Source organism: Ictidomys tridecemlineatus, chromosome 7, assembly GCF_052094955.1.
Source record: "Ictidomys tridecemlineatus isolate mIctTri1 chromosome 7, mIctTri1.hap1, whole genome shotgun sequence".
Taxonomy (NCBI): domain Eukaryota; kingdom Metazoa; phylum Chordata; class Mammalia; order Rodentia; family Sciuridae; genus Ictidomys; species Ictidomys tridecemlineatus.
The window spans coordinates 37376313-37398635 of record NC_135483.1 but is presented as its reverse complement, the minus strand read 5'-3'; the positions used below and the strand labels follow the sequence as shown (position 1 = coordinate 37398635).

At 38.8% G+C, this 22323-nt stretch overlaps 1 protein-coding gene across 2 annotated transcripts in view; it reads left to right on the top strand.

The window, feature by feature from the left end:
* Matn2 (matrilin 2) overlaps positions 1-22323 on the top strand; it is a 141161-nt gene that overhangs the window by 76069 nt on the left and 42769 nt on the right. For both annotated transcript variants that reach the window (XM_005316315.4, XM_005316314.5), the window contains exons 6-7: positions 11016-11138; positions 21428-21550. In XM_005316315.4, coding sequence (XP_005316372.2) covers positions 11016-11138; positions 21428-21550 — 246 coding nt within the window. The remainder of the gene's footprint in view (positions 1-11015; positions 11139-21427; positions 21551-22323) is intronic.

Sequence of the window (22323 nt, the reverse complement as noted above, 5' to 3'; positions counted from 1 at the left end):
CAGCAAGAATTCCTATAGGTATGAGGCTATCAAAAGAAACCAGATTGTTCAGTGCTTTGAAAATCTGGCTAGAGAGTCTGGATTTTATTCCTGAAAAAGAGCCACTTGAAGGTTTATAATTAGGGGTGACAAATGCAAAGCCTCATTTTAGGAAACTTAATGTGGTGGTAAACTGTAAGATAGATTCCAGGGGGAAGATGGGAAGAAGGAAAAGACCAGTTAGGACTCTATGGCAATTATCAGGCAAGAAGGGAGAAGAGCCAGCTGGGATTTGAGTAGTGATTGTAGGAGTGGAGAGGGAGAGAGCAGGGCATTCAGCAATCTGCTTTGAAAACAAAGGAGAAGGAAAAGTCAAAAGGGGCTCCGTGAACTTGAGCTTCCAGGACTCTGAGAGGGATAGCAACTGTGATGGAAGAATGACAGGAACAGGTTTAGAAAACCAAATGAGCCCCAGCAGCTTGGGAAACTGAGGCAGGAGGATTGCAAGTTCAAAGTCAGCCTCAGCAACTCAGTGTCGCCCTAGGCTACTTAGAAGACTCTATCTCTAAACGAAGGGCTGGGGATGTGGCTCAGTGGTTAAGTGTGTGCTTGGGTTCCATCCCTGGAACCAAAAGAAAGAAAAATTTAAAAAGGAAAAGAAAACAGAACGAGCAGTTTTCGGCAAGGTGAGCTTGGAGTTAAGGTGGGTTACCAATGAGGACATGTCATAGAAAGCAGAAAACACAGCACCAATGTTGACAGAGACAGCTTAGAACCAATGATGCTGTCAGGTAACAGCATGGTTTTTACTTTCTCCATTTTTTAAATTTTGTTACTTGTTTTCAAATCAGGAAGGCCCAGGCTTATATCCCTGTTCTAGAACTTACTAGGCGTGTGTCTTTAAGTCATTTAATTTCTGAGCCTCACTTTTCTCACCCACAATGTGGAGTAACAATACCTACCACAGGGGATTGTGGGGTATAAGATATTGAGCAATGTCCCCATTATACACTAGGCACTGACTTTTATCATAACACCTGTGATAATCATCATTTCCTGGATAACGGTGAAGCACAGAAGGAAGTGGAGGATCTAGCCTTCAATTGTAGCCAACTATAAGGGTGGGAAAAATATCTTTGAAGGGACAGTCTAAGCCTGGGCAAGGGGCAGTAGGGAAGAGAGGACTGGGAGAGAGACAGACAGATAGACAGACAGAGGAAGAACATCAGAAGAGCTGTCACATGTAATGGGGAAGAGGCCAAGTCGGTATCATGTCTTGCTTCAGCAGGGCCAAAGTGAACAGAATATGGAGAAGAAGTCATAGATTTCTACCATTAACTCACCCCAGCAAGTATTTCAGAACCCCCTGTTGTGTTCTCTGCTAGGCACGAGGGATGTAAAGATGACTAGGAAGCCATCAGTAATGATCAAAAGGGGTGCAGTAAAGGGAAGATATCAAAGATCAGGAGTAAGTGATAAGAAAGCAGCAGTAGCAGATCTAACCTCTTTAATTAAAGAAGTTTGGTAGAAGTTAACCTTGGCCAGCTACTGGTGAACCTGTGCAGTGGTTTTTCGACTTCAACATAGCAGCAGTTCCAGTACATTGATTCATCCCAGAGTTATGACTGTGACTTGTGTGAAAATTCAATTCTCAGCTATTGACTCAGGATTTTTTATTCAGCATTTCCACACATTTGAGTTAATAGAACATTAAATTTGAGTACCAGAGTCCCATCTCCCTGGCCACTCATTTCCCTGTTGACAGTACTGAATGCATTTCCAGATTTAGTTGATTAATGGTGAGTTACACTATGATCCTCCGTTTGCTTTAGTGACGTCTCTGAATTTGTAATTCATTAGCTGACACTGAAGCTGTGTTATTGTCATCCGAAACTGTACATTTTTCAAAGACTATTTATCTGTATCTTTGAGGTGAATTTTCTGCCGTAATTCCTCTTACCTGATGGTTACTGATTGCCTTGTATTTTAGGGTAATTTTGGTCCTATTTTCTTCTTATTTGCCCAAGCAGGTTGTAAACCCTTGAGGACAGAAGTCACTTGTACTTTTCATCTTTCAGAGTAGACTTCCAGTACATTTTTATTGAATCATTGATTGAGATTAAATGACTGATCGCAATCTCAAGCATTCATGTAAAAAAATATTTGCCTTTGGTTGGTTTCTAAAGTACATATTCAATTTTTGCTTTTTTGTCTTCTTAGTCCATTCATGTTACTATAACAAAATACCCCAAACTGAGTAATTTATAAATAATAGGAATTTATTTCTCACAATTCTTGAGGCTGAAAAGTCCAATATCAAGGCATTGACAGATTCGGTGCCTGATGAGGGCTTGTCTCTGCTTTCAAGATGGTGCCTCAAACACTGCGTCCTTTCTCAGTGGAAGGTTGAGGGGTGAAAAGTAGCTCTTTTATGAAGAACTGATTCCCATTAGCAAGGGAAGAGCCCTCATGACCTAATCACCTCCTGAAGGCCCTACCTGTTAATATTTTTGTTTGGGAGATTAAGTTTCAACATGAATTTTTAGAGGGACACAAACATTCAAGTCCACACATTTTTTTTTTAAAGTACAGATGTATATAAAGTCAAAATCTGGAAGGTGCTTCTCCCAATTTCACTTCCTACAGAAAATCATTACTAAAAGTTCAGCTTATCCTTTCTGCCCTTCTTCTAAGAAAACATATGTGTGATATTTGCTTGTCATGCATGGTTTAGCACAAGGCCTTACACAATAACTACTGGGTAAATTGATATAAAATGAATGAAAGACATTTAGGTATCTCTTTGCTCCCCAGTTCTGTCCTACCTGATTGGAGACTTTGCATGATAAAAATATAAACTACATTTCAGCATTTCCACACATTTGAGTTAATAGGACATTATGAATGTTACTAAGTCCTAGGACCTGTTTGAAATCTTTTACATGTATTACAACAACCCTATGAGACAGGTACTACTGCTATCCACATGCTATACCTCTTAACCTTTCTATGTTTCAGTGTTGCTCTTTTTAAAAAAATATTTTTTCTAGTTGTCGATGGATTTTTGTTTTTATTTATTTATATGCAGTGCTGAGAATCCAACCCAGTGCCTCACACATGTTAGGCAAGTGTTCTACCACTGAGCCACAACCCCAGCCCCTATCTTTCTGTATTTCAGTTGCTTTTTCTATAAATTGAGGATAATAATGCTTACCTTAAAGAATCTTTTAGAGTGTTAAATGAGTTAATGTGTGTGAAACCATTAGTAAAGTGCTAAGTACTCATTAACATTATTATCACACAATGTCTGAGAGTCAACTGACAAACATTAGTTGAATCTTAATTTATATATTCTTTATGAATTCTTTTCTTCTTATGAAATCCTTCATTTAATAATATATCTAAAATATGGTACATTTAAAAAGTCATCTGGAGGTCCCTACCTCTCCAGAGTGAAGGTGGTGCTTAGCTTGGGGATTTAGCATGGCATCAATGCAGTCTTTCCAACTTTCTCCAACATTCTTCTGTATCAGTTATCCTCAGTGAGGAAGGTGTGGTTGCTATTTGTTTGGGGGACAAGGAAGATGGATGGTTGGATTGAAAAATCAGATTTTAATTCATCAGCTAATGCCTCATATTTGAAACACGCCCCCAGCACCCCTAAGATGTTAAATATTGAATTTCTTCCTGTGTTTACTAGGACTGTCATAAAAATATGCAACAGGCTGTGTGATCTAAACAATAGAAATACAATCTCTTATGGTTCCGGAGGCTGGAAGTTCAAGATCAAGATGTCAGGGTGTTGGTTTCTTCTGGGATCTCTGTCCTTAGCTTGTTGATGGCTGTCTCGATGCATCTTCAGATGGTCTTTCCTTTATGTCCATGCATCCCTAGTACCTTTGTTGTGTTCAAATTTCCTCTCTCTCTCTCTCTTTTTTTTTTTTTTTTGGTATCAGGGATTGAACACAGGGGCACTTAACCACTGAGCCATATACCCAAACCTTATTTTGTATTTTATTTAGAAACAGGGTCTCACTGAGTTGCTGAGGCTGGCTTTTAACTTGTAATCCTCCTGCCTCAGCCTCCAGAACCTCTGGGATTACAGGCGTGCGCCACCGTACCCGGCCTAGAATTTCCTCTTATAAGGTTACCAGTTCTATTGGTTAAGGACCATCCTAACAGCCTCATTTTAACTTATTTGCCTCTTTAAATGTCCTATCTCTAAATAGAGTCACTATTCTGAGGCATTAGGGGTAAAGACTTCAATATATGAACCTGTGGGAGGACACCGTTCAGCCCATAACACTCTTCTATTATTATCAAAATCAGTTAGAAACCTCTAAGTTTTTTCAATCCTGCATACAGAGATTCAGTTGTGCCTTGGAGAAGAGAGGTTGTGTGAGTCTGCCTCTACATGTGTGTCCAAGATGTGCTCAGCAAGTAAGTTGATTCTACCATCCTCTAAATGACACATTCAGTTTTTCTTACTGTGTCATCGATACACTTTAAAATCCAAATGCTCCTCTTTAAAATATCCTGTTTCTACAGACTGATCCCTGCTGTGAAAACCCTGGGATGTGAGCAGATTATGAATCAGAAATGTCAATCTTAGTTTCTATTACTTTGCATCAAAGTGTCATTTATCCTTGAAGACAGTTGAATAATGTCTTACATATTGGGCAGACTCTGCGTCTGGCAAAACTGACTTCTAGCTCTAGGATCTTAGCACTTTGTGATCTGGAGGGCCAAAGAGCCACAGCCAGGAAATTACTGAACTCCTTCCATTTATAGAGGAGAATGTATAAATTTCAGGATGAAATGACGAAAAAAGAATTTTCTTGAATGGTTTTGAAACAACAGGGGCATTGCTAAGTTGACACACAAAGGATCCCTCCATACCTCTGCCCCCTATCCTTGGCCTTCCTTTTTTTTTTTTTTTTTTTAACAAATGCAATTTTGCAACCAAGGAAGTTATGCAATAATACAAAACATTTGGTTAAGAATGTCAGAGTTGAATGGACTAGATCTCTCTTGAACTTAAAGCACTTTGAGTTTCCTGTGCCTGGAAATGGGTTCAGCTGCTGCACAGGTGGCCTCATCTGCCGTCCCCAGCAGCCTAGCATCGAGTCAATGGGTGGCTCTAAAATTGGGCCGGGATTTGACACTTTGGAATTTTATAGACAAGGGTCTTAGAATCCAATAGTGCCTGAATCCTGCCTTCCTCCCCTTAGTTCCACAGAGAACTGCATACACAAAGACAAAAGCTGCTTAAGAATCAAAATTTAGGAGAAGTCATCTTGTCCCATAAAATTGGGCATGTGGTGCTGATTGGGAACCGTCATTCCTAGGACTGGATCTGTAGCTCAGTGGTCCAGTGCTTGCCTAGCATATGCAAGACCTTGGGTTCAACCTGCAGTGCCACAAAAACAAACAATAACATAAACTACAATAACTACATGTCTAAATCTACCCTAGTAATTTTTGTTTAAAACACATATATGTACATGTAATAGCAATTACCATTAAAAATTCTTTGAAAAATACTAAGTAGGTCAAAGAAAAAAATATATTTAAAAATCTTTGTTGCATAAATCATACCCACAATATGTCATCTACAACTGTCATTTTGGGGCTCTTTAATTTGAACCAAGCATTTGAAGACCTCTATAAACCAATCTAAGGGCAGAATCCTTATAAATATTAATAAAAATTTCCTGGTCATTTACACTTGTTTATCTATGCCTGATCCTACAGTGGTTTTGGATAGCAAAGTGCCTCAAGTCTTTCCAAAACTATTAATTTTTATTTAAAAAAAAAAACTCAGTTTCGGGGCTGGGGTTATAGCTCAGTCTAGCACATGCAAGGCCCTGGGTTCCATCCTCAGCACCACATAAAAATAAAATTATTGTGTGCAACTGCAACTAAAAAATAAATATTTAAAAGAAAAAAATCAGTTTCTCTTGGTACTTATTATTTTATTGAGTTTTGTTATATTTAAATTAATTATCATAATATGGGTAAGTGGCATATATAGATTTGGAAGCAAAAATGAATTTGTCTCTTTTTAACAAGTGTCTCTCAAATTTTAGCATCCATAAGAATCCCCTGGAGGGCTTGTTAAAATGTATTTCTGTATTCCTGACTGGTGATATATGTCTGTAAAACCACCTCAGGAAGCTGAGACATGAGGATTTTGCAAGTTCAAGGCCAACATCAGCAACTTAGTGAGACCCTGTCTTTTTTTTTTAATATTTTTTTAGTTGTAGTTGGACGCAATACCTTTATTTTATTTATTTTTATGTGGTGCTGAGGCTCGAACCCAGCATCTTTTAAGGTCTAGGCAAGCGCTCTACTGCTGAGCCACAACCCAGCCCGGAGACCCTGTCTTAAAATAAAAAATAAAAATAAAATAGGGCTGGAGATGTGACTCAGTGGTTAAGTGCCTTTGAGTTCAATCCCCAGTACAAGAAAAACAAAAAACATATTCCTGGCCCCGTACCCAGAGTTTCTGATTCAGTAGAGCCTGAGAATTGGCATTACTGACAGTTTTCAAATGACAGTTGTCGAAGATGGTTCTTCAAGCCAAATTCTGAGAATCAATGCTTCATAAACATACAACTAGAACAGTGGGAGAAGTACACAAGTATTCTAGAGCACTAGGTGAGCTCTAGGTGAGCCACCACAGCTGCTTTATAAGCATTTTGCAACTGAGGAAGTTATACAATGAGAGAAGTGCGTGGATGTTCCAGACCACAGACGTTCCAACTGCCTGGCACTTTTGGCATGTTCCAGACTTCAGGTTCCAGATGGTAGGAGGGAAGAAAAGCATTGATTGATCAAGAGTTGGCTAAGTGAAGGTCAGTTAGAAGAACTACTTCTATACAACATTTTTTTTTTAAACACTTGGGCCAACATTGGATACTTTATTCTATAGCATTCTGGGAGAAGGTAAGTTTGGAGTGTGTGGCTTAGTCTTGAGACATAAACAAAACCTCCAGTTTCTCCCAATTCTAATAATGGTACCAGCATAAAAATGGGGTGTCCCTCGAGAGACAGAAATTTCTGGGATCAGAGATTACACCTTTTGGTGTGAAAGAGAAGCTCAAGAGAGAGGCAAGAATCTGAGTTTCTGTCTTTGGTGACTGTACATCATTGTAGCACCATATATATCTAGCACCTAGATGTCAGATGAACAGCACCTCTTTTGGAAGGGGTACTGAGAAGTGGGTAGCCAGAAATCAGACTGACTGACTGATGGCTGACACCCATATCAGGGATTGGGAGGCTTTCAAGATAGCGGGCCAGGCCCAGCATGAGGAGATCGAAGGTGGGGATTGCCAACAACTAACAGAGGCCCACGTGAGCCACAGCATGGTCAGTTCCTGTGACATACAGACTGCAGCATGTGCCAGGGTTTGATTTTCCTTAATTTCAACATCCCCAACATGATTATTAAATTGTTTAACAATCCATTGATTCTTGAAAGATGAAAAATGATTCTTGAAAGATGATCCAGAAGGATCTGGAACTAACTTAGTATTTATATTATGACTCAATTCCAGCAACTGGCGCACGTCCCATGACATTCAGACCCTGAGACAGTGTAGATATCTTGCTCCCACCATAACAACTTATATATTAAACTCACAAATATTAAGTGATATTTGAACTGTTTAGAGAGGTGAAGTTACAAAAATAATACTTTAGACTAAAACATTATGAAGTCTGGAAACAAAAGAATAAACACTACACAGGCTTTTACCTCTTAAAAATTTTTTAGCTTTTCCCTTTGCATATTTTAGTTATTATGTTAAATGTGTCATTATCTTGTCCATACATTTATTTTTTTAAATGATGCTTATATATTAATTGTGTAGATTCTATTTCCTGGTATATATATATATTTCTCTCTCTCTCTCTCTCTCTATACACACACACACACACACACACACACATACATATTTATATATATATATATATATTTTTTTTTTTTTAGTTGTAGACATACACAATATCTTTATTTATTTATTTTTATGTGGTGCTGAGGATCGAACCCAGTGCCTCACACGTGCGAGGCAGGTGCTTTACCACTGAGCTACAGCCCCAGCCCTCCTGGTTCTTACTTACAATTTTTTGATGTTAGTATCTCCTCAAACATTATAGAAGGCAACAGTTTTTTTTTTTAAGGGAAAAAGTTATCCATGATCTTATCACCATAACAATAAGCATTCTTATTTCTAATTTCCAGGCTTTCCTTTAGAAAATCTGGGTATAATCACTGTGAATATGCAACTTTGAGAACTACTTTTTTTAAAAAAACTAGGTTTTATGTTTCCTATTTATAATTTGGTCACTATATCATAATGTTAATGTCTACCTAATGCCCCAAATGCAGTTCTTCTCCTTTCCCCACAAAACCTGCTCCATCTCCACCATCCCCATCTCAGTTAACGGCCACACCATCTTTTCATTGCTCACTCCAAAACCCCCAGAGCCAGCTTACTTATTTTTTTTCTCTTGCTTTGCCTCTGATTCAACAAGAATCCTGTGGACCCCATCTTCAACATACACCTAGAGTATTCGTTTCCTAGGGATGTTATAACAAATCTCCCTAACCAGTGCAACTTAAAACAGTAGCAATGTCTCAGAGGACAAATAGCTAGAAATCTAAAATCAGGTGCAGCAAGACCCTGCTGCCTCTGAAACTTGAGGAGGGGGAATCCTTCCTTGCTTCTTCCCAGTCCTGGTGGTGGCTTTCAATCCTTGTCATCCTCAGCTTGTAGCTGCATTGAGGTCTCTCCTCATGAGGCATTATCTGGTGTATCCGTCTTCACACGGTGTTCTCTTATAAGATATCAATCATAAGGGATGAGGGTCTACTCTATGACCTATCTTAACTGGTTACCACGGCAAAGACCCTGTTTCATATAAGGCCACCTCAGGAGTTAGTTTTTTGGGGCACAATTCAACCCATGAACCTTCAAACACCTCCCCCCATCCTGGTGTAAGCCTCTTGCTTCTTGCTGTGGTAGGCTCTTGGCTGGTTTTCTGCTCTCATTTGTCTTCCCTCGACTGTTTATCTATCTATCTATCTATCTATTTATTTATTTATTTTAGAGAATTTTAACATTTATTTTTTAGTTTTCGGTGGACACAACATCTTTGTTGGTATGTGGTGCTGAGGATCGAACCCGGGCTGCATGCATGCCAGGCGAGAGCTACCGCTTGAGCCACATCCCCAGCCCCAATTTATTTATTTTTTCATGGGGGGTGGGTATCAGGGATTGAACTCAGGGGCCCCTAACCACTGAGCAACATCCCCAGTCTTTTAAAAATTTTTTTATTTTAAGACAAGGTCTCGCTAAGTTGCTTAAGGCCTTGCTAAGTTGCTGAGGCTGGCTTTGACTTGCAATCCTCCTGCCTCAGCCTTCCGAGCAGATGGAATTATAGGTGTGCACTGTCACACTCGACTGCATTGTCTCTTCTTGACTCCTCTGTTCAGAATCTTCCATTGACTCCCAACTCACGAAGACAGAAACCAAAGTACTTGCAGTGGCCTACGGTCCCTCCTGACTGCATCCTTCTCATTCCTTACCTTTCTCCCTGCTCCACCTGGCCTCTTCATGGACACACAGCCCACCAGGCAAATTCCCACCTCCTGGCCTTGGCACTTGCTGTTCCCATTGTCAAGGATGCTGTCTCACAGATGACCTCATGGCTGGTACCTTACTCAAGTCTCTGCCTGTCTGCCACCTTCTGAGAGAGGCCTTTCCTACCACTTCCACCACACCTCATCTTCCCTCCCATCTGCCCTCTTCCCCAGAGTCCCTATTCCCCTTTGCTGTATTATTCTTTACCAGAACATTCTCCATCTTCTAAGAGACAGTTTTCTTTACTGGTTTATTTTATATTTTGTTTATTCCTACCACCACCACCATCCAAATATAAGCACCTTGAGGACTGGAATATTTGCCTTATACTAGGCATCTAAAACATAGAAAATACTCAGTATTTGTGGAATTAATGAGAAGCAGGCCAGTGCACTTTCTCGTAAATTACTAAACCATTTATATTTATTATTATATGTTCATCTTACTTTCCAGATATATTTGGTCATTGTAAGTAATGCTACAATCAGTAGTTTATCGTATTTAATTTACTTACCCATTCCCTGACCTTTTTCAGTTATTTCACTGGGGATGCATTTGCAGGATGAACATTGTCAAATTGATTTCCATAGGTTTTTATTAATTTACACTACCCATCATGAATAACTCTGTGTTCATGCTGCCTTGCTTTCTTTTTTTTTAAATTGTACTTTTCTTTTTTTTTTAATTTGTTCTACTTGACAACAGAATGCATTCCAACTCATTGTACTCGAATAGGGCATAACATTTCAATTCTCTGGTTGTACACAGTGTAGAGACTCACCATTTGTGCAATCATACATGCACTTAGGGTAATGATGTCCATCTCATTCCACCATCTTTTCTACCCGCACTGGGTTTTTAATCTCACCTTTATTTTTGCCAGTTTAGTAATATAAGTATGACTAGTGATTATTTTGACTTTAATTTGCATTTGTTTTCCTGGTAACTGGAGATTGAACCTAGTGGGGAATTGCTACTAAGATACATATCCAACCCTTTTTATTTTTTTATTTCAAGATAGAATCTTGCTTAGTTGCTTAGGGCTTTGCTAAGTTGCTGAGTCTGGCCTTGAATTTGTGATCCTCCTGCCTCAGCCTCTGAGTTGCTAAGATTACAGGTATACACCAGCTAATTTAGATTTTTTTAAACTATTCTTAAATTTTTCATATATTCTTTAGTTTAACTTCTGTTATGAATTGTCTGATCTAGACTCCTGAAGCTTTTCTGAGGGGTCAGAAGCCTTTCATTTATATTTACTTATTTATTGTTTTGGGGAGGCAACAATATTGATCCTGATTTATATTTGTTGTAGTTATGCTTCCATTCTGCCATTCTTTTTTATTCTGTATTTCTAATTAATTTCTGAATGTGTTTTATTTTCTGCAGCTGTGGACTACTGTGCCTCAGAAAACCATGGGTGTGAACACGAGTGTGTAAATGCTGATAACTCCTACTTGTGCCGGTGCCGTGAAGGATTTACCCTTAACCCCGATAAAAAAACATGTGCAAGTAAGTTACATACACACACATACATACAGACACACGATGCTAATGCTATGGAGATTGTGGCCGTGGAAATCTCCCAAGCATAGATTAGCATAGGATTATGTCTGCCCCTATTCCTTCCCTAGGCCTTTCTGAATTGTCCTAAGACTATAGCCCACTCTTTCTCAATATCACCGTTCAGTGTATTTGCAAAGGGTATCTTTTGTTGAAGACCACATGTGGGTGTGTTCTTCCAGTATCTGCTGAGTGTGCTACCAATCAGACCACTTTCCCCTGTGCTGCCTCAGCCTGGCTGTGTCCAGCAGTATTAACAGGGCTTGAGGAATATTTTCACTGAAGCTTTGTGGCTTGTGGGCTCCAGCTCTGACTCTACACAAGTACCAGAAAATCGCTGAGCCAAAGAGAACTGAGCGCGGTTTCTTCTGGGTGGGGTAGGGATAGGTGGATGGCATTTTCGCAGAGAAATGCTCATTTTTTTTGTTTGAGCTGTTTAGTTCTCTTTGACTTTCAGTGTATACTTAAATTTCAAAATTAATTTTAGCTCCCCAAATTGGAACATAAAAATCTATAAACTAAAGGTGATCACTAGCTTTACAAAAGGATTACAAATGTGTTCTTTTAAACATAAAAGTATGTGAGAACCCCTGAAGTTGGTGTGTGTGTGTGTGGATTACTATCCTGCTGTAGGGAGAGTCACTTGAGAGAAGCTTGTTTTTAAAATATTGGGGACCAATAAGGGAGGTTTAATAGTAATTAGAATAAGTCATCTTTGAAACATATCAAGGAGAAAATAAGATTTTAATTTGTAAAAAAAGTTCAAGTGCTTTCAACCTTTCCAAAATGCATCCACTATATAAAGCTGTATAAACCTGTAGTTTTTAGAAAAGCATTCCCAGGAGCTACGGCTGGGGCTCAGAGGTAGAGCGTTGGCCTACCATGTGTGAGGCACTGGGTTCGATCCTCAGCACCCCATAAAAATAAAATGAACATATTGTGTCCATCTATAACTAAAAAATAAATATTAAAAAAAGCATCCCCAAACCTTCTTAAACATAAAGTAATCCCTTAATATCAGCAGCTTCGTTTTTTAAAAAATATTTATTTTTTAGTTTTAGGTGGACACAATACCTTTATTTTATTTTTATGGGGTGCTGAGGATTGAACCCAGTGTCTCATGCATGCTAGGCGAGCATCCTACCACTGAGTACAACCCCAGCCCCGCAGCAGCATCTTTACACTGGAGCTAGAGGCAGGAGGCATATAGAACAGTAAGGGACACATTAAGTAAAAAAATGCACATTTCTGAGCTGGGTGTGGTAAGCACGCCTGTAATCTCAGCAGCTTGGGAGGCTGAGGCAGGAGGATCATGAGTTCAAAGCCAGCCTCAGCAAAAACGAGGTGCTAAGCAACTCAGTGAGACCCTGTCTCTAAATAAAATGCAAAATAGGGCTGGGGATGTGGTTCAGTGGTTGAGAGTTCAATCCCTAGGACCCTCCACCCTGAAAATGCACCTTTCTGAAGCCCCAAGCATGAGCCAACAGGAGTGAACAGGGCAAGGCCCTCCTTGGAGGACCTTCATTCACCAGGCAAAGAAAGATGAGACGGGCTTCCAGGAGAAGGAAACCTATGTAAGGATGGGAAGCAAACAGGTGAGTCTGGATCTTCATACCCAGCACATGATTGGCATTTGGTTGGTTGTTTTGTTTGCAGAGAGAATGAGTGAATGAGTGAGTGGACTGCTCTCTGCCCAGTCTCCATTCCCTTCTGAGCACTCTGAACTATGAAACAGCAGTCAGCTGGGGTAACGTCCCAGGAGTTGTGGTTTCTGGGCTGATGAGTCAGTACTCCCCATCAGAAGGGGGTGTGCACTGCTGGTTCAAACCCCAGCTCCTCTGCCTTTTCTCTGGGCCATCTTGGGCAAGTTATTTTATGCCTCAGTTTCTTCAACTGTAACAGGGGATGACAATACTGCCTACTTTGTAGAATTATCTTGAAGACTAAATGAGATAATTTATAGAAAGTGTTTAGCAAATTGCCTGGTGCTAAGTAAAGTTCTTGTGCAAGATGATACTGGCTTCAAAGACTTTTAGCATTTAGGGGGCATATGCCTAGGCTAAGTTTCAATGTACATAAAAAAAACTAAGACTTTCTCTGGAAGTTGGTGGGAAACACAAGCCATCTCTGTGCAGTCACAATGCCAGAGGGATGTGACTGAGGGACACAGTGTGATGCAGACAGGACCCATGGCAAGAGTTAAGGGAAGGAGACAAGTGGAACCAGCTCAGGTGGAACTGCTGCCTCACTGGGGTAAGGAATGAGGAAAACAGATCCTATCCAGTCTACAGAAAGTCATCCCTGGCTGGAGTCACCTGATTTCCAGCTCCCCCCCCCCCAGCCCAGTTCCCAAAGCTGCACCATCTCCCCCACACTGTGGCTCAGCTTGTCTCCTGTTCCTAATTCCTTAGGATATGGAGAATCCAAGAATCCAAGGATGGTGCAGGCAAAGAGGAGGTCTGAGTCCTGGAGTCAGACCATGCAAGTAGATACCACAGTGGAGGGGCCTGGGAAAGGAGGTTTGGCAGGGAGTCAGAGCAGGACTGATCCAGCTGGGAGGTCTCACCAGCAAGGCTTGGAGCCAGGAGTTCAGCTATCTCTGGGCCCTGTCAAGACCCAGACACTGGCCACCCCAATGCGTAGGCAGAGCAGAGCGCTGGGAAATCTGGGGGTCTGGACAGGCAGCACCAGGGTGATCTGACCTCGAGAGAGGACATTTTACCACCATGCTTGTGGGTGGGCAGGAGCTAGACCTGGAAGAGGGCCGGTCAGAGAATGGAGACACTCTGAGGACTTGAAAAATTGAGGATAGGAAATAAGCTGAAGGCCCACTTGTGGGAGCTGAGACACTCAAGCAAGCACTCCAGATTTGTGGCAGAGACAAGAATAAGCACTGAAAAATAGGAACCAGTGGCAAAGGCAGAAAGACAGTGTGGAGGTAGAAGCTGAGAATCATGGCAGCCTCCTTGTTAGCAATTACCGAGCCATTGCAGCTTCCGGCCAAGGCAGTGTGGCTGCTGCTGTCATGTTGAAAGATTTTTAAAAAAATGTTTTTCTTACTTCTTTTAAGGTCTCCAGAACATAATAAAAGAAAAAATACTCAATTTCTCACATTTCAGTCTCTATTTTTAACCAAAAGTATCCTTGAAAGCTAATCTAATTAGTAAGTGTGCACTTATTGTCTAAAAAAGGTATTCTAGTTAACATACCAAGCATCATTAATTTATAATTAGGCCCCAAATGTACATGATTAGAGCTCCACATTCCTGAATAAGCAAGATAATTTAGAATAAGTGGTATTCAAAAAAGCTTCACCTTTTCTATCAGTTCTTTGTTTTATTATTTATTTTTTAGTTGGACACAATATTTTTATTTATTTATTTTTATGTGGTACTGAGGATCGAACCCAGGGCCTCATATGAGCTAGGCAAGTGCTCTACCACTGAGTCACAACCCCACCCCCTCTATCAGTTCTTTATGCTAAAGCAACCCATCCAAATCAGTCTGAACATTTTCCAGAGAAAAGAGTAGAAATGCATAGGTACCATCAACTTGAAAAATATTGGCAAGATATATTTATTGTGGTTAAATATATATAACATAAAATTTACCACTGCAGTCATTTGTAAATGTATAGTTCAGTGGCAGTAAGTACATCACCTTGTACAACCGTCCCCACCAACAATCTCTAGAACTTTCTCATCACCTCAAAACTGAAACTCTATACTCATTAAACAATAGCTCCCTAATCACTGACACACATGTATCCCAGTCCCTGGCAACCTCTGCTTTCTGGCTCTGCAAATTTGACTATTCTAGGTACTTCAGTTAAGTAGACTGGTATTACCATACCACTGCCCTTCTGTGTCTGGCTTATTTCACTTAGCACAGTGTCCTCAAGGTTCATCCACACTGTAGCATGTGTCAGAATCTCCTTCCTCTTGGAGGCTGAATAACATTCTATTGTATGTATACGCCACATTTTGTTTATCCATGAACACTTTGCTTACTTCCACCTCTTGGTGATTGTGAATAATGCTGCTATGCACTTGGATGTACAAGTATCCATTTGAGTCCCTGCTCTCCATTCTTTAGGGTGTGTACCTAGAATTGTTGGATCGTATGATGCAAGATGTTGTGAGGTCTAATTTGAAACCCTTACTCTTGAGCTGGAGAAAGAACACTTTCAGGTTCAGGGTATTTTTTCCCTACATATTTTTATGGTGCATTACAGTTGTACATAATGGTGGGATTTGTTGTTACATATTCATACATGCACACTGTGTAATGATGTAATTTGGCCAATATCATTCCTCAGCATTTGTCCACTCCCTCCCCTTCTCCCACCTGTTTGGGGTATTTTTACCATAAGATAAATAGAGGAAATCAGTCCACCGGACAAGTATTCTTGTCTTCAGTATCAAGCCTAATAATCATCTAATGCCATATTGCTGAATAAAGGCAATTGTGGCTACCATAGTTTTCATGTTGCCATTCCTTATTTTCTCACTTTAGGATCATTATGCTCATTGTTTTCCAGACTCCACTGATAACTGGGTTGATATTTCCACCTTATTTTTCAAATAGGAAGGCAAAGCACTGAATGAAAATTTGATGTTTTCTTTCAAAGAGAAACACAGAAGAATGTCATTATTTTATACTGAATCAGCAATAAAAGACCTAGAAAGAATTGGCTGTCAGGCTTCCTAGCCAGGATGTAATTAACCTGCTATGCCCCAATACCCTCCTACAGCCTGCAAAAAGCCACTTACTGTTGCAAGGGCCTCTGTCTGTGAATCAGAGACTCAGCTGGGAGGGGACTTCAAGTTCAATCAGTTCTTGCCCAACCACCCATCCTACAATATCCTCACTGTGATATTGTCCATCCTACATTTGAATGCCCCTACTGACGCACTTGAACTGCTCCATGGTAATTTTATGTTCAGCTCCGTTCAGTTCTAACTTTTAGAAAGCAGTTCCCCAGACTGAGCTGATATCTACTTTGCACATAGAGACCAAAAGAAGAAACTGAATTTCTCACATTCTTTGGGGTTACTAAGAATGAGTCATATCAGAATAAATTTATCTCATTTAATAGCCATGGAAAATACCATAGCAACTATCTAGAACTTAATAGACAGTTGAAATTTACTAAAAAGAGCCCCCCCACACTGTGGGCCAGATGGAGAAATATGTTCTGGATGAAAGAATGATAGATTGAGTTTGTAACTGGCTGAGTGTCTGTACCCAGAGGATGCTGAGCTGCTGAACTGAGATCCTCATAAAAGGAGGTTTTTAAACAGCCCAGTAGGAAGAAGCCTGAAGAAGGGGATGAGAGCCGTCTTCCATTCTTAGTGACCCCTTGTTGGTTTCTTTTTTGTTGTTATTGTTGTTCTTTTTAGATATATATGACAGTAGAGTGTATTTTTGACATATTATACATACACAAAGTATAACTTCACATTCTTGTGGTTATACATGATGTGGAGTTACACTGGTGGTGTATTCATATGTGAACTTAAGAAAGTTGTGTCTAATTAATTCTTCTCTTTTGTATTCCCAATTTCTTCCCCCCTGGTTGTTTGTTGTTGTTGTTGTTGTTGTAGATAGACACAATACCTTTATATTGAACCTAGTGCCTCACATGTTCTAGGCAAGCACTCTACCACTGAGCTACAACCCCAGCCCCCTGGTTGGTTCTTCATGAACAATGTTTATGCATCTAAAGCCTGAAAAAATAATCCACTAATATTAAGAACCATTTATTCAAGCTTAGGTTGTAGCTCAGTGGCAGAGTGCTTGCCTAGCAGGTGTGAGGCACTGGGTTTGAACCTCAGCACCAGATATAAATAAATAAATAAATAAATAAACAAACAAATAAATAAATAAAATACAGGTATGATATCCATCTACAAATAAAAAACCATTTTTAAGGGACTATTTATTCATTCAACAAATATTTGTTGAGTATCATACAGTTGTAGACACAAGGTTTGCAACATTAGGTAAAACAAACAAAAAAATCTCTGTTTTTATTGGAGCTTACATTGTATTGGAGTAGGGTAAGAGAAGACCTCAGGTCTCAAAAAGAAAGTAACATTTGATCAAGCACTTAAAGGAGATGAGAGAGGAAGGACCTTTGAGACAGAGGGAATGCAGCACTAGTGTGAAGACCCGAGACAGACATGTTGAGGGACAGCAAGGAAGCTTGTGTGACCAGAATAGAAGGAGAGACAGGGATGTGGACACTGTGATCCATAGAGCATTTGACCTGATTTCTCCATAGTCATACATGTACTTCCTATCTCCCTCAATTCCAGCAATACCTGTGAGCTTGTGGTTACTCTGCTCTACTGAGTTTGTCTGTATTTTGTGATTTGGACAGAGATATCCATGACCATACATATTGTTCTCAGTAATGTTCCCTAATTATTTTCTTCTTCAAATCTCTGGGCACCTCCTACACTGTTCTCTTTCTTATATTATTTCTGCTGTTTTCCATGGTAACTAGTTTCATAATTATGAATGTGTATATTTATTTTTAATACTTTTTTTGATTACAAAAGTAATAACAACTTATTGTAGAAAACTGGTTCATATCGAAATGAAATTGCATATAATTAAATAATCTAGGCTCCATTACCCAGAGATAACTATAGTTAGGAGTAATTTGGTATATTTCCCTCCAGTCTTTTTTAAATAATGTATTCATAGGTATGGGTATATTTTTATTGAACTGAGATCATTTTGACATGTCATTAAAATTTGTCAGATGTGTATGTCATATTTTTTCCAACAGGTTTCTTGACTGCTAAGAATGGAAAAACATCCTTACACATAAATCCTTGTATTTCTAATTATTTTATTAGGAAAAAAAAAGGGAAATTTGTTCAGGCAAAGGTTATTGATATTTTTAAAGTTTTTGATGCATATTTAAAACTGATCTCTCACAACTTTGTACCAATTTATGTTCTACCTTCAATGTTTTGAAAAGGAAATTTTAAAAACCTGATAATTTGCTAAGAGAAATTTTCTTCTCATTGCTTTATCATGTTTTTAATATATTTCTTAATAAAATTATCCTGTTATATATATCCAATTTATGAATATATGTTTATTGGCATCATTTTTTGATTAATGAATAGTCTTCTCCAACATAGTAGGTTTTAAGGGACTCCTATAAGCTTCTGCAGTCAAAAGATTGCCTTTTTGTTCACTAATGATTCAGCGTTGCCCCATGATCGATGTTCAAAAAATATTTATTGAATAAATGGATGAATGAATGAATACATAGTGAGGTTAACACTTTCATATGTTAGACATTCAAAAGATAGAAAATAGTAAAGAATTCAACTGAAATAAAAGAAATAAAAAAATTAATAGAGATAGTTGGTAAAATAAAACAGTGATTTTTTTTGAGATTCAAATTAGTAAGTCCAAGGGTTTATTAATAGAGATAATAAAAAATAAAGAGAAGACACAAATTGCCAATAATGGGAATAAAAAAGTGGACATCACTATAGATGCTACCAACACAGAAAGAAAAATAATGAACAAATATACGCCAATAACTTCAACAATTCATGAAATGAACAAATTTCTTGAAAGATGCAACTACTAAAGTTTACTCAAAAACAAATAGATAATCAGAAAAGGCCTATATCTATTAAAAGAAATTGAGTCTGTGCTGTAAGCCTGCCCCCAAAGAAAACTCTCAATCTAGTTAGCTTACATGGTGAAATGTAGCAATCATTTGAGGAATACTAATATGAATTCTACATAAATTCTTTCTAAAGATTGAAGATAAGGGAACATATTTCAACTCATTCTGTGAGGCCAGCATTGTTCTGATACTCAAACCAGAATCAGGCATAAGAAAAAAAATATATGCACACAAACATCCCTCATGAAAGACATTCAAAAGTTCTTCAAGTATTTTTTAGCAATGAAATCCAACAATATATAAAAATGATAATACATCATGACCAAGTGGGATTTATCCTAGGAATTCAAGGTTAGCTTAATATTCAACATTCAAAATTTGGTCAATGTAATTTATAATATTAACATACTAAAAGCAACAAACCACATGAGCTATCTCAACAGATTTTTTAAAAAGTGGTGGACAAGATATGACATTTATTTGTGACTTAAACAAAAATCGACTTTTCATAAACTAAAAACTAAAGTAATTGACAACTGCCTTAGTCTGGTAAAGTGCATCAATGAAAAGCCATTAGCTAACATTATACTTAATGATGAAATATTTAATACTTTCTTTATGGGATCAGGAACAAAATAATGTCTACTCTCACCACTTCTATTTAACATTGTAGTAAAGGTTCTAGCTAGTGCAATAAGGAAGAGAAAATTTAAAAAGAGAGAGAGATGGTACATAGATTGGAAAGGAATAATCTAAACAATTTTTTTTGTGTGTGGTGCTGGGGATTAGAATCAGGGCTAAACCATTTTTTTTTTTAATCATCAGACAACATTATTATCTATGTAGAAAATCTAATAGTCAATCAAATGGTGTAAAATGCTAACCATAGATGAAACAGGATAAAGATTATATAGGTGTCTTTTGTACTATTTTTATGTTTGAAACTTTTTGTAAGTCTGAAAGAATTTCCAAATGCACAAGTTTTTAAAATGCCTTTATATGGGTGATTACAATGTTGCAGTTATCTATGGGCCTGAGTGTGTGTGTGTGTGTGTGTGTGTGTGTGTGTGTGTGTGTGTGTATGTGTGTTTATTTTGAACCCAGGGGCACTTTAACACAGAGCTACATCCCCAGCCATTTTAATTTTTTTTATTTTGAGAAAGGGTCTCATTAAGTTGCTTAGGGCCTTATCAGATTGCTGAAGCTGGCCTTGAACTTGCAATCCTCCTGCCTCAGCCATGAGTTCCTGGGACAAGTGTGTATTACCATGCTGAAAAAGATGGAGAACTTGAAACTACCTGACTTTAAAAAGAATCCTGGTATTTTAAAGATACATTCTGAAATATTATGGACAACATAAAATGTCTGGGATTTGCCTTAAAACAGTATGGAATCTTATGGGGATGGGAAGCCCAGAGGAAAGATGATCCGCCATAAATTGATTCTCTTGAACCTGGGTGACATGCACATGGATGTACTATATTACATCCATGTTATGTGTCCATTTTACATGTGTCCATTTTTGCATACATTTAAAATTTCCATTACTTTAGCTCAGAAAGAACTGGCATCTTATTGTTTTGTGTTTCAAGGAAACTGTCTGCTTTTTAATTACTTTGGAATGTACTGGGAAAACAAATTCTTCATTTTGAAAATCATATACATAGTTCAAATGTTCCTTAAAGTGATAAAAATCCTCATTGAAACAAAGACTTTAAAAATTTTTAAAAAAAATTTTTTAGTTGTTGATAGACCTTTATTTTATTTATTTATTTATATGTGGTGCTGAGAATCGAACCCAGTGCCTCACACATGCCAGGCAAGTGTACTACCGCTGAGCCCCAGCCCAGCCCCGCAAGGACTTTTTAAAAACCCATCAGTGGCCACTCATTTCCAGCAATTTTGAACAATATGTTCGAGATCCACTACAGCAAAATACTTCACTCAGACCCTTCAACACAAATAAAATTCCTTTATAACAAATTCCTTGAAACTCTTTGTTTCTGAATATGTTTAAGTGAGTATCTCTAGAGATCACATTCTCTGACTGTGATTCTTGAGATGAAAAATCCTATTTATGTCAGCAGAGTCCACTGAGGTAGTGAGGGAGGAATTTTAAACTCATTTGTGACCTTCCCTCCGAGGCCTTGTACTTCCCAGGATCTGATTTTGTGCCCTATTGTTTGGCTCAGGGTTAGAGGAGTTCAAGTGGCTTAAAGTTGGATTTGGAGAAGGTTTAGTCGTTTCATTGCATAAATTCCACAAAACACTCAGCTACACTCTCTCTTCCTAGCCTGTAATCCAAGAAACAACACCCAATTTTAATTGTCGTGGCTCTGACATGAATCAGGTTCACAAACTGATTTGTTGCAAAAACATTTCGTACTGTCAAGAAGATTCTCTTATGGGCTGTATCCCTAGACGTGGAGATAGCTTTATTGAGACTTACCCGTGACTTCAGTCTTTGAGGCATGAATTTTAACCACTTAGGGACAATGAAGCCTGAAAAGCCCTGGTTTCCTTATGTTAGCTGTAATATATTGTTTTGTCATTCCTGTGACTTCTTTCTTTCCAGAGATCGATTATTGTGCTTCTCCTAACCACGGATGTGAGCACGAGTGTGTTAGCACTCATGATTCCTACTCCTGCCGCTGCCTCAAAGGCTTCACCCTGAATCCAGACAAGAAGACGTGCAGAAGTAAGTCACACTGGGAAGGACTTGTGACTTTTCCTCTTCTTGTAAATCTTAAGCGAGTTTTTCTTGAACTCAGCATTTGTGTTGATGAATGTGATTCTGCATTTATTTTGCTTTTTGTTTACTAGATACTATTTAGGGGACTTTCAAAAGAGATTGAATACCCTGGGTCTGTCCATTGGATTTGTTGATCCAAGTCAGGGTTCAAGCTGAAGTTCCCACCTATCTGAAATGAGGGTTCACTTTCTCCCTCGTCTTTACTCCCACAATATGTATTTGGGAGCTTTAGAAAGAAAAAGCGGGGCCCAGAGATGGGATGTCAAAGGAGCTGATGTCTTCAGTGCTACAAGACAAAACACTTGATGGCAGATCTGTCCTCTTTGACAGGAAGGAAGAAGGAAAATAAGACTCTGGAGCATCCCCCATGGCTCTCAAGGGGTACAAGGCATTAGCACGATCAGAGTGAGATGTGCTGAGTGACTCAGACGCCTGTGGTCCAGCACATCAGAGGTGTAGACCTCAAACAGGAACTCTTTAAACCAGACTGTTCCTGAGAGACACCAGAAAGAAAGACCCACGAGGACAGAGGTGGCTGTCTTTCTCACTGCCAAGTCCTCAGCAGCTCAGAGTGCTTGGCTTGCACAGGTGCAGCCCATGTTTGATGAATGGATGATGCATGGGTAAAGGAATCATTCTGAGATCCATCATCCTGCAGAAACTATTGCAACTATTATTTAAATCCCTCTATATTGTTAGAATGATGGGGTTTTTTTTGT